At 40.8% G+C, this 13944-nt stretch overlaps 1 protein-coding gene across 6 annotated transcripts in view; it reads left to right on the plus strand.

Moving 5' to 3' along the window:
• Positions 1 to 13944, plus strand: part of LOC119653263 (serine/threonine-protein kinase svkA) — a 167921-nt gene that overhangs the window by 102799 nt on the left and 51178 nt on the right. Inside the window, exon 1 of one of the 6 annotated variants that reach the window (XM_038057874.1) lies at positions 4087 to 4176. The exons of the other annotated variants lie outside the window; for them this stretch is intronic. Within the exon in view, the coding sequence (XP_037913802.1) occupies positions 4102 to 4176 (75 nt within the window). The 5' untranslated portion in view covers positions 4087 to 4101. Of the gene's footprint in view, positions 1 to 4086; positions 4177 to 13944 lie in introns of those variants that run through there. 6 annotated transcript variants of the gene reach the window in all.

The following is a 13944-nucleotide window of genomic DNA, read 5'->3' on the forward strand; positions in this document are numbered from 1 at the left end:
GAAATTGAGCTTGTAGTTGCCGGTTTGTTTAACGAAACATTTAATAACATCATTTATCAAGATACAGCCACAAAGTTACTTGGCCCCAGCCGCAAAAGGAGTCGGAACTTCTGGTTTGACAATGAATGTAAGCTAGCAACGGAACGGAAGAATGTCGCATACCGAGTAATGTTGCATTCTCAAAGAACGCGGGCACGCGCAGAGACTTATCACGAACTCCGTCGAGCGGAGAAGCGACTTCACAGACGCAAAAAGGAAGCCTGGGAGAACCAACAAGTCTGTGAACTAGAAAAGTACAGGAAGCAACCGCACCAGACGCGTAAGTTTTACCAACAAGTCAGCAGGATGAAGCCTTATACACCTCGGTGCTCATCCTGCCGAGACAAAGGGAAATCTGATTTCCGACAGAATGGGCATATTAGAGCGATGGGTTGAGTACTTTGATTAGCTACTGAACAACCAGACCATCGGCGAGTTGGAGGTCCCGCCAACTGAAGACGACGGACAAATACTGCCACCACCAAGTATAAGAGAAACAGTCCGTGCCAGCCGATGGAATTACAGCCGAATTAGTTAAATATGGAGGCGACCATTTATACCAAGTGGTTCATCAACTTGTGCTCAAGGTATGGGACAGCGAATCAATGCCCGACGATTGGCAACGAGGTATTATCTGTATCATACATGAAAAGGGAGATATCCCACAGCGCAGCAATTATAGAGGTATCACATTGCTGAGTACCATCTATAAGATATTCTCCTCTATCTTGCTAGGCCGGATAGCCCCATATGCCCAGAACATCATTCGCCCATACCAAAAAGACTTCACTCCAGGCAAATCAGCAACAGATCAGATTTTCTCTCGGCGCAAGTGATGCAGTTGCACCATCTATTACAGCCGCCTATGACAGCATAGCCATGGTAAAACTGTACACGGCCATGAGAGAATCCGGTATCCTGACGAAATTGATAAGACTGACTAGGCTGACCCTGATCAATGTGGAAGGCCAGATAAAAGCAGCAGGATCATTCTCAAGACCATTCGACATCAACAACGGTCTACAACAAGGAGATGCCCTATCATGCAAGAGGTTCGATCCTTCTTCATCTAGATCGAGCAGGCGGCGCGAGATCTTGGGCTGCATATCAATGAAGGCAAGACAAAGTATATGATGGCAACGTCAGCACCGAAAACCAACCAAACAACAACATTAAACCGCACTGGTCAAACGGGAAGAATAAAGATAGGAGAATACAACTTTGGGATAATTTCTCCTATCTAGGGTCGAAAATCACAACCAATAACAGCTACGCTGATGAAATCCGCGTACGAGAGCCTATTTCAGCTTACAAAAACCATTCCACTCAAAACGTCTCAACATAGGATCAAAGCTCTTACTGTACAAGACAATGATCTTGCCAGTCCTCATGTATTCCTCGGAGACTTGGGTTCTTAGCAAGAAGAATTGCGAATTCTTGGCCGCGTTCGAGAGAAGAATCCTCCGAAGAATTTTTGGCCGCCTACATGAGGATGAACGATTCCGTAGCCTACATAACGATGAAATCTATGAGCGATACCATGACCGTCAGGTTGTGGATAAAATCCGGCTCAATAGGTTACAGCGGGTTGGTCACTTAATCCGTATGGATGAGGATGATCCAGGTCCGGAAAGTCTATAAGGGCAATATCTATGGTAGAAAAAGAAGACGATGCAGACCCTGCCTAAGATGGAGCGATGGCGTAGGTCAGGACGCCAGACAGCTTTAGGGATGTCTGGAGTTCCCTATTTAGGCAGGCCTAGGCTGGATACCGGTTGTTGCGCCATTTATCAAGATAGTAGTTAAAATAATCCTGAAACGCAACAAAAAGCATCTCGAAAGGTTGGTCGACGGAAAGCAGGCTAGTTTTTGCTCTGAATATTCCTGCATCAACACCCTACGGGTCATTTTGAAATAGTGCGCGTAGTCTAGGTCTTCGCTTCACCTGTTCTTCATCGATTTCGAGGACAGAGCGAAAAGGAAGTGTATCTGGATAGCTCTACGAAGAAGGGACATTCGGGAGAAATGACTACCTATTATCAGAACGACGTATGGTGGCGCAAAATATTATATCACGTGCTATATTGGGGTTAAATCTCAGAGGAATTTGAGGTCGAAAGCGGAATCTGCAAGGGTTGCACCTTGTCATTGGTATTTTTTCCTCTTTGTTATGGGCGACGTTCTTCATGCAGGAGTTCACACGATAACATCTTTCCTCAAACACCTCGACTACACTGATCAACTCTACTTGCTGCTGATTTGGAAAAAGAGACAAGTAGCGTTGGACTGAAAATACACTAACAAAACGTGTTCTCAATCTGACGGATCATCGCACTCTCCCTATCTGCATTAATGGGCAGAGTATCGGAGGTGCCAATCAATTTGTATATCTAGGAAGCATAGTTTCTGCCAAATGGTGGCACTGGATCTCAGAGAACCACGAACGATGGTGCATAGGTGTGGTTGACTCCACCAACCGTATATGTATATATGAATATTACTGGCGTCTACTTAGTACGACGTGTGCAAAACTTCAAGCAGTGCTACTTGTGAACATTATTTTGCCGGGGTTTTCTCTTCAACTTTTTACATTTTGCAACCTTTAAAAGTGTTCTATTTGTAATTCCATTCATAAACTCGTTTCCTGGTTTCAACAAGAGAACAAATTCGAAGCGTACTTCAAAATTTTTAAGTGTTATGGCTCGAAATTGGTTTAATGAATTCCTGCCATGGTTTCGGCTTCAGAAGGATTGATCTGTTCAGCTGTTTTTTTTTGTTCTATCTGTGCTAATTTTTAAAGTTCATAACGTGAATGGAATGCAATCTAAAGTGAAAATATGATATATTCAGAATAAATATCAAGAGTTAATGACCACATAACATAGACTCAGAAAGTATACTTTTACATTCAGAGGAATTTCGTGTAGAAATCGTTGGATTGAGACACTTTCTTCAAAAACTTTTCATTTTAGATAGTTTGCATATGAGTTTCTTCATCAAAAATATTCAAAAAGCAGCGAGATGAGTCCGACCTTGTTTTAAAGAAGTTTATGATTCTTATCACCATTTATCAACATCTGCATCCTCACTTTCGAAATTTCAAAACAACGACTATCAGTCGGCATCTATTTATTGTCGCCTTGACCTGAAAGACGTTGAAATGAAAAACTGTAAGCTTAAAGACTGCAAAAACATAATCAGTGATATCAGCACCTTTTAAATTAATTTCAGCCACCGCTTGCTATGACAGAATCTACAGTTGCTCAAGAGCACCATTGTAGCTGCAGTTTGAAAACACAGTATTTCCAATCAAAGCAGACACGGCCACTTAATCATTTTCAAGGTGAACCATATCGTGCCATTGCGATACGAACTGAATTAAAATGTATCTTTCTTGACGGAACTCAGTCCGCACTTGAAGCAAACTAGTTTGTTAAATTTAAATCGCAATTTTTAAATGTTGTTAACCTTTAATTTTTTTATAATCCTCCACTTCCTTGTAAAAGTCATGCATGTCAACAGTAGAATTTTCATTCAGATTGGAACTGCAAAAACACTTTCACTTTGCGGCCCGAATTTTTCCTATTTTTCCCCAATCACCAATTTGTTTCAATAATTCATTTACAGATATAAATATACATTTGGACACATAGAATTTCTGAAATTATAAAACGAATGACCATGATAAGAGTTTCAATGGACTTTCGTATTCTTGCAGAAATTTAAGTGCCTATTGTTTGCGTGAAGTTCAATACCATAGCGTGTATTGAGGGACGCCATGATTTAATTAGAACGTGTACATTTTATAATGACTACAATTAGAAGAACGGAAGGCGAATGGAATTATGTGTGCAATTACTGTTCTGAGACGCGGACGTGTTACCATTAATTTATTATGTTTTATACAGTTATGTTGGTTGAATAATGGGAAATTAGTTAGTTGCCAAATTTATATCGTGTCTGTTCCCATGACAAAGTGAATTAACTTGTTTGATAAGTATCAACAACTTAATTTATGCAGAGCACCTTGGAAACTTCGCAAAGGGAGTTTATATTCTTTGAATGTCAGTGCGAAGCTGTGAAGGAGGATTACATGCGATAATAATTGCTGTGAGCTGTAGGAAAGAGGGAACCACGGTAATTTAATTATACCCCCAAGATAAACGTTTGAAAGATATTTTCTGGCTGCAATACAATGTTTATATATTGACAATAAATAATGTTTTTTTCTGGAGCAGAATGGCTTAAAACCAATAATTGCATGAAATTTAAATTTATTGCGACCAAGTAGGTTGGAAAACACAATAGTATTCTTCAAAACTGTTCAATTGGAAAATTAGCTGCTCTTAATTCATCGTCATTTACTCATCGGATCCGTAGTAATTGGAAGTTTATATTAAATTATGTGAGATGATCAGTACAGTTGCGAGTGCTCTGTATGAGTGTACATGCAATGTCTATATATCTGTTTACAACCAGGTATCCAGCAAACTCCATATTCGCTTCACCTAGTATTCATTTTCCAATGAAAGAAAGCCATTCCGTTCTCTCACATGGTATCCGATGGGAAAGTATTGTGGTGTACATGCTAGGCTTCCTGGACGAGTATGCTTCCAATAGAACTTTATTCTCGGGCACCATACGTTGCTCCCATGCCTACATTATTCCCACTCACCACATGTGATGATAGCGTGGCTGAAAAGAAGCTTACCGAAATCGATCCAACAGTGGGCTGTAATTAAAAATTTTTTTCCTTTTGTTCAGATAAAACTTTTCAAGTTGGCATCGAAATCGAATTTCACACACATTAGCATCGAATGCAATAGCGTAGGGTGAAAACAACTTTTTTCATTAAGTCCTATTCTTATCATGGGATTAGTTATTAATCGGGTAAATGAGAAAGTTTCAATATGATACACCAGTTAATGTTCATTATGAAAGGTATACGGATTTAACTTTGCCCATTACATAATGGGAAGGTGAATATGGATTACTAGTGCTTCATATTTCAAAAGTTTAGAATCAAGTGAGGTTATTTCAAAAAGTTTGGATGGAAAATATACGGAGGAAGATGAGATGAGGATCAACCTGTTGTTGAGCAGAGTTACAAAAAAAAACGAAAATTGGCTGGAGTTCGGAAATTAAGCTCCTCGGGTGTCATGGTATGTCCAATCTCGTGTGTAACCGCACTTTTGGGAAGTGTTTTTCCAAATTGTAAGGTGTACGCATATGCTATACCGAATTGGTGGACCTCGGCGCAAAATGGAGATGTTTGGAGCTACTTACAAAGGAAAGCCTAGATTGAACTCTGGTTATTGCAACATTGATAATAATGATGCTTATGATTTGCGGAATTGCCTTTAGATGATATTTCTAGCAAGATCGTTTTTAAGGTTTTGTGTAAACAATTGCACCATGTACCTTATAAGATTTTCCACCGTTAAACGGGTATTTAGCTCTGTTTCAAGCTTTCTCCTTGACCTTTTAAATCTGGGGCAGGCGAAGAAAACGTGTTCTGCATTTTCGGCTGTACCTTGACACGTAGGACAATCGGGCGATTTATTTAGACCGAACCTATCCTCTATAGGGACTCCTGTATCCCCCGTGTCCGATTAAGAACTGAGTCAGATCGTAACTCGTTTCACCGTGGTTCCGCATAGTCCACATGCTTATGTCTGGGATAAGCCTGATCCGACTGATCCCACGCTGTTTGCCATGCAGTCAGTGACTCTAAACGCTCACTTTGCTTGTTTAGGCTTACTTCGTACAGACGACTTGCCTCATCGGTTAGAATATCTACCGGAATCATCCCCGCAATCACGCAAGCTGCCTCATAAGATGTTGTTCTTTAGATGCAACATATTCGGAGAGCACTTAATTGATATGTAGCTTGAAGCTGTCTACCATTTTCTCCGATTTTTAACGCCCATACTGGTGCCGCGTATAAAAGTACAGAGCTGACGACTCGCGATAAGAGTAATCGTCGACTGTGCTTCGGGCCCCCTACATTTGGAAGCATCCTTGTCAGTGTTGAGCTGATTGTCGCCGCTTTCTGCCCAGTAAGTTTTAGGTGGGGTTTAAAGCTGAGCTTGGAGTCGAATATTACTAACAGGTATTTCAGCGATGGCTGAGAGCTAACAACATTCGACCCGATGCAAATTTCAACAGTTTTCTGTTTCCGCCGCTTTGTAAAGACCACCAACTCCGTCTTGTGTTCGGCAAGCTCCAGCCCGTAGACTTTAAGCCAAGACTTGATCGTCCGTACAGTCTCGTTCGCATATATCTGTACTTCGTCGGAGTGATTGGATATTATGACCACTCCAACGTCATCTGCGAATCCGACAACAACGCCTTTTTTTTTGGGAGTAGGGTAGGTGAATGCGTTTACGCACAGAGTGTTGGACTCCCGCCACAGCAGCGCTGGCGGACTACCAACTAAACACCTCCCTATCATCAGAGAACTAGCCTGGAACCGTTTGACACATTACTTCGGGCTAGCCCTCCCGCTCTCCCGGCTTTGGGAGCCTTCAAGTCAGGGAATTCCTTTCACCAACGGGAGGGGAGGGGAGGAAGGGAGTTGTTAGTTCAGGGAACCCCTTACCGTCCGATCCTTTTGCCGGTCGAGTTCAATCTTCTTCGTAGTAAGAAGAGCCCGAACATAATGCGCAATACGATTCCAGCTGCCAGCGCCCTTCAGCATCTCTCTGACAATGTTGTCTGGAGAGAGCTCCCTTGTGTCTGCATAAAGCTGCTGGCGGAGGCCGTCCCACCTCTCGCAAGAGACAAGACAACAACGCCTTGGAAGCCGTAAAACGCCATTATACATTAAGTTCCATAGCAGAGGGCCCAGAACAGACCCCTGCGGAACCCCTACCGTTATTACATACGTCTTCGACCCTTCGTCGGTATCATAGAGTAGCTTCCGCTGTTGGAAGTAATCGAAGATTATATTTAATATGTATTTTGGTGTTTGTGCCGCGATGAGCGCTTCGATGATATGGTTCCATCTGGCAGAATTAAACGCGTTCTTGATGTCAAGAGTTACCAGCGCGCAGTATTTTCCTTCGTCGTAAGTTTTTCTGGCTAGTTCAAACCCCAGTTTGGTAGCATCAACCGCTGACCGAGCCCTCCGGAAGCCAAACTGCCTATTCGATAAACAACCTCCACTATCAATTAATGGATGTAACCGGTTATAGATTTCCAGCTCGAGGACCTTGCCTATTGTACTCAGAAGCCAGACATGTCTATAGGATGTTGGTTCACCTATCGGCTTACCTGTCTTCGGGATCAATATAAGCTTTTGTATTTTCCATTCTGCGGGGAAGGACCCTTCTTTTAGGCAGTCTATAAATACCCGTGCAAACATGCTTGGTGCCATTCTCATTGCCAATTTCAGTGCCTTGTTAGGGATTCGATCCATGCCGGGGGCTGCAGTATCCCGGACCCTTTTCACTGCTTCCAAGACTTCTTCTGTGGTTACTGGAGGTATGTCTTCGGTGTTCTTTAGTATCATTGGGTGTTGGGGGAACAATGTCGAAACTATCTCTCACAATAATCTAGGGCACATAATAGGAGGGGACCTTTTGCCTTTTATTGCTTACATAACGGACTTGCACGCTCCTCCCCATGGATCTGAGTCTGCTTCATCTGAGAGTCGCTTGAAGCAATCATTTTTAAGGTTTTGTGTACAGGTTATTGCCAGAATCCAGCGATTTAAATATCTCGAGTCAATGCTATATGCCAATGGAGAACTACATTATGCTCCTCACATAGGGAAAGAACCTTTTATACCTGAAGCGTCAAGCTTCCGGTTTCCCGACTTGTTACTTTTCGTGATGGCCCATTACAACTTTTTTCGTGCCTGTTTATATTCGTGGTACAGTCTATCTGTCTGTCTTTCCGTCACACGCATTTTTCTCGGAGATCGTAGCAGCGATCGACACCAAATTTAGGGGAAAGGTGGGAACTGTGAAAGTTCATGCATATCCGCCCATACATACAAAAGGGGGGTGTACATTTTTTTTTCACCAAATATAGTCATGTGGAGTATCAAATGAAAGGTACCGATTAGCACTTTCCGAAGCTGGTCTTAGTTTTGACATTTGTTGGAAAAGCGGGGAGTTCGGGGGTCGAAAGTGATCATTTATTCAACGGGGCCATTCTCAGAAACTGCCAGACCGAAAAATCTGAAAAAAATCAAGAGAATGCCACTATATGGTGCCTAGGCTCCGAAATACCTTCCATATCGATATCCCTTCAAATGAAGTTGATAATAGTATATTACTATAATTTTCAGTAATTAGCTGCGGAATCTCCCTTAAGTTTATCTTAGCGCGAAATTTTGCAGAAATGTAGGCTATAATATAAAGCTTGATTTTACCAAGTTTGGCGGAAATCACACTATTACTAACAAAGTTATAATAGGTCAAAGTCGTCACTTCTTTGGAAATTCGAGATTTTGCATGTTAGTATCACTCGAAAGTGGATATTCTCCCATAATATATGCGTATATTTCATGTTAGGCACTAATGGGACAAATTCACACTCAAATGTCTTTATAAGCGAAATACACAAAACCTTTCATACCTCAAGCTTCCGGTTTCCCCATTTGTATTTATATCAACCCAGTATCATTCGATAATCACGGATTATTATCCGTATCGAATTGTTACTGCCAAGTTCAGCTATCAGGATCATAAACGAAATGTGGTGGAATCAGGAATTTGTTTAGTTTGTTTTTTTAAAGCTTGGTGTAATAGTTACTGGTGATCCCTACCGAAAGCTCGATCTGAATCGAACATTGAAAGAAAAACGATTAAAGTGGATCAATAAACAGCAAAATCACACGCTAGACCTGCCTAGGAAACTTTGAAAGCACTTGATTTGGATGTTGCACCTTATCTGACGTGTTACTTGCGAAACTATGTGCGGAAATTATAATAATAATCATTGGCACAACAATCCTTATTGGATCAGGGCTTTGAAGTGTGTTAGAGCGCTTCATTCAAGACCGTAATGGTACACTACAGTACGATGTAGGAGGCAGTGTGGTCAGCATTGCGCTCGCCCGAGATTATTACCCTGATTAGACTCAGGTACTCATTCACAGTTGAGTCGACTGATGTCCGACGGCAAATCATGATACAAATCCCACTGCCGCCAGTGAGATTTGAACCGCGACCTTCCGTACGATAGCCTTGTGCTCTAACCACTGAGCTATCCGAACATTGATAACACTTTTAAAGGAGCTACTTTGGATTTAGAAATAAGAAATGTTGTCGCCAGTGTACCATTTGGGCCTTGTATGCAGACGTAAATGACTGTTGCGTACATGGCTCACAATGAGTCACAGAACTCTGCAGGTCTATGGGTTCTGTGGCTCATTACTAAGTTCATAGTTTAACCGTCGAGGAATGAACAATCTTCGCAATGTAGTTAGGTAACTGCTCACGGAATGTCATCCATCTCGTATTCGTTTTACTGATGCATAACTGCTGCAATATTATTTTTCCAATGATGATGTAGGAGTTGCCGTTTCGTCAGCCTCTCCTTGAGGTCCGCACTCAAATACACTATGAATGTGAATGTATTCTTAACCGGGTGCCATTGCAATCCTACCATATTGATATCCTCCGTATTATTGATATCTAGAGGCAATTGGACTTCTCGACCACATGTTGGAATCGTCTCAGTTACTGCACTGTTATTTGCGCTCTATTTACGCAGCTTGAAACCCCCTTTCTTGAGGACCATTATGAGGTCCTGCTGTAATTGACTAACTTGTTCGATGGTGGCACCACCAGGCAGAACATCATCAACATAGAAATCTTCTTTTACAACTTGACAACCTTTGGGAAAATTCAAGTGCTTGCTCGCTGTTCTAGGGTCCGAATAGTCCAGTAAAGGCCGCTGGCTGTTCTGATACCTACAGTCGACAACTTATAATGTTTCCTCCACAAGATGCGTTGTAAGTTTTAATCTTTCTCATTTTGACGATACATCTTCTCGATGTTTGCAGCAATCACATGCTTGAATTTTCGCCATTTCATCAAAATGTGAGGAATATATGGGTCCGAACAGCAAGAGATCGTTCTATGATTTCCTAGTTGTGATGCGTTGAACATCACCCTCACTTTTATAGTCGTGCTCTCTGCCTTACATACAGCATGATGAGGTAAGTAGTAGTTACGCGCTGAGTAAATTTCTTCCAGTGGAAGCTCCCTCATATGACCCAATGAGAAGTACTTCGTCATGAATATATTGCTGTCGTAATTTGTCATTGGCAACCAATCGCCTTTCCAATTGTGAGAAGCGAATGTGGGCAATTTTCCGTGAATTCCGTAATCAACCGCGCGCTGTGTTTGTTCTATGAATGGAAATTGGACTACATATTTTCCCATTATGTCTCGTGTGGTTGTAGTTTCATATCAAGTAGCCACGACGTTCGTCTTGAGGCCAGGGGACCTTTGGCAGTTGCTTTCTGTGATACCAACCTGCGATCCAAGCAGTACCCATCCAATTTTGATGTGAATGGCACATGGAGATCCTTTCTTAAATCCAGGTATTGGGTGATGCACGTCAACTCCTAGCAATAGGACAATGTTGTCAGGATTACAATAGTCACGATCAGCCAAATTTTCCATTTTCAGTCCATTGGGTAGTTGGGCTATGGTCTTCACAGCAGGGCCGACATTGGTAATGTTTAATATGATGAGTGTGGACACGTTGAAGTTCAAATTACCATCTTTCAGCTTTATGTATAAGAAGATTCGACCTCTCGTTTGTACCGATGATTTAGCAAGGGGGGGATGAGGACTTGAATTTGCTACATTGGTACGCTTAATGATCTTCACGACACATGTCGCATTCGATAGTATCCTTAGCTATGAGTGTCTCTACTCGTTTGTTCTTCTTTGGGGAATCAAGAGCTTTCAGGGTTCTGAAGCGGCTAGTTTGTAATAACTGGTGACACCCCGAATGGTGTCTTCCATAATGGCTTTGATTCTTGATTTAATTTCTGAACGATGGAATAGGTTACCAGTAGATCCCAATGCTTCGACAGTTGTGTCCATGTTCAAATTAATTGATGTATCCGCTCTTTTGCTGGAGGCAATCTATAGAATTTTCGTAAATAATTCCAAGCGCTAGTCCTCTACCTCGCATCGTTTCCGCAATAATTCCCTTGCTTCGACGTAATTATCGTTGCTGGCCTCCAAGTGTTGTATTACTCTGGCACCCTATTCCACCAAGTGCATTTTTGAATACTGCATCATTTCTACAGGAGAGAGTCCTTCGTTATTCTCCACCATTGATTTGAAGAGGTCGCTGAAGGTAAGTTTCGTCTCCGAAATCACCGCGGAGTGTAGCTCTGTGCATGAAGCCCAAAATTGTTTGATTCATTCCAACCTCGCTTGGAAATATCCTAATGAGTGACCATCCCGGCTGTCCTTCCCAAAGTTGCCGCTTATCCTCGCGATACTCGCAAAGTTGTTTTGTTGAAGAGTCCTATTGCGGTTCTCTGCCATCCCGTTGATTTTTTTTCACCAACAGGGAGTCTACATTGGTAATTCCTTATACCAGTGGAAGTTACAAATTCCTCTACACTAAATTATATCATAAAAATAATTTTACGGTGAAGATTTTTTAACTGTAACTTGCACCAAAGAAAACAATTTCTTAACTTTGTTATTCGGCTCAACGGACCAATTTATTGTTGGCTAACTTTTTCCTTTTTAACGACATTGGCATGAGTGCCAATTGAGTCAAAGTATCGATGTCTTCGTTAATTATTCGATTAACGATGTTTAACTCCTCGCCAAATTATTATACCAGGTTTTCATATCCATTTCCTGAGACATTAGGTTAGAAACTTTTGTGAGCTCACAGAATTCATGAGCTTAAGGTAGTTTCGGAGAAAGCAAAGTTACGATTTTTTTAATGATCCTTCACTTAGGCCGGAATTGATATTTAGAATTTTTTGATCAATGTGAAAAAATTAATCATTATTGACTTCGTTATTCATTTCATAATCAAAGCTGGGCATTTATGGTTCTGTTCACAGTTCGAACATGGGGCTTGAACTTGTGGTACCGAGCCAAGTTTCCTTTATATGTTAAATCTCACAAAACTGTAACACTTACATTCAATATAATTACCGAAAAAATTTAGTAATTTCCTAGAAGTTTAAATCGAATCATACTTGAGGTTCAGGCGACTGTCACTGCATTTGAAACGTGTCCACTTGAGACAACGGGCAGCCGCTACAGTTGAGATTAACCAACTATTCCTGCTACTGATTCTATCCGGATAAGGGTAAAGCAAGCGGGTAAAGTGTGCGTTCCCTATTGCAGTTTGTTTGTGTATATGTTAAGCCAGAATCACGTTTTCATAGCTTAAGATGTGCCAAATTTGGCAAATTATTAGCTATGACCTGCTGCAACTTTTATATTGATGCTGCTACGAATCAAAATGATAGCCCTAGGCTGAATTTAAGTGCGGTTTTCCGATCAATTTCAGAAACAATAGTAGCTAATATACTATATTTAAGAGTCTTCGAGAATATATCGGAATGGGATGTATTTTAAAGTTTCAGACTCATTTGCATTTTTTTTTCAGATCCTCCTATATTCGCTCAATCAACTGTCGCATATTTCTGTGTCTAAGCCTTAAGCTACCGTGCCTTTAACGTCGAATTTTAGGCATCGTATTGTGAAAATGCTCGCGATATCGTTCGTTCTCACTGTTCTTTCCGTCGAATGGGTGTCGTATTCAATTATATCTGCGATTCGTGCAGGTTATTTGCAAGTCGACGAAGTCAGAGGCTTAAAACTTCGGAAAGGGTCGTCGACAGACCACTTCTCATATCTCCCACATTTCCCTCTGATATATACTATTTTTCAAGCCAAGCTGATGCATCCTTTGAATTTCTATTCGTCTTCCGATTCGGATGTTCACCATTGTTGTCGCCTACATTTTACTTCAGTATCCTTAAGATTTATGGACATTATGTTGTTTTACAAAACATTGATGAAAATCGCGATGCTTCCTTAAATGTGTGATTGATTTAGACCAAAGATATCTTATTGATTTCTAATTTTATTCTCTCGAATGCAGCACCTGAAGCTACCTAAATAGGAGCACATCTAGATATTCTGATGATCTTCAAATTTCCCTACCTGTTCTTGGGAATTCCGATATAATGGTGTTTCTTGTTGAATCGCTATTTAATTACCTTTCTATCCTAAAATTAAATAGAGGTTATAAAAAAAATTACGGAGAGTCAAAAGACTTTCTAAATTTTTTTTTTCTCATACTTTTATTTAGGTATTTTTTGGACGAATAGGTCTAGAAACTTTTGTACCATCCTGTACTTCTAACTTCCTTAATTGAACTCATCACTGAACTCAATTAACCTTGCTATCAAACATATTTCTTATTACTCTTATAATGAGGTTCCCACATATCATCATCTTTCAGAACGAACTAGTTCGCCATTGACCTAATTGAAGGTTGATATACATGTTAATCAATATCCCGTACGAATAAGGCTAGAATCTTCCTACAATCCCCGAGGTCGTGTGCCATTTTCACATAATTTAGTTGGAAGCGAATGCTTCCTTTTCTTTAACCTGAAAGCTCAACTTGCTGGATATAGATTCAATTTTAATGAACATTTCACAGCTGTATCCATCGGTTATTTCGCAGGACTGAGAATTCAAGATACATTGAAAGGATATAAACTTTTATGACTTATTGATTAAAATTTTGCATAATGCATCAGTCGAAAATAAAAAAGGGAAATTCGAACTTTTCAAACCATCTTTATAGGTTAAAAATATTTTTTTCTTTTTCATTCTTCATAAAGGCACGTCCAGTTCACATTGTTTGTTAGACATGCAGAGAATC

The sequence above is a fragment of the Hermetia illucens genome, chromosome 3, assembly GCF_905115235.1.
Source record: "Hermetia illucens chromosome 3, iHerIll2.2.curated.20191125, whole genome shotgun sequence".
NCBI lineage: Eukaryota > Metazoa > Arthropoda > Insecta > Diptera > Stratiomyidae > Hermetia > Hermetia illucens.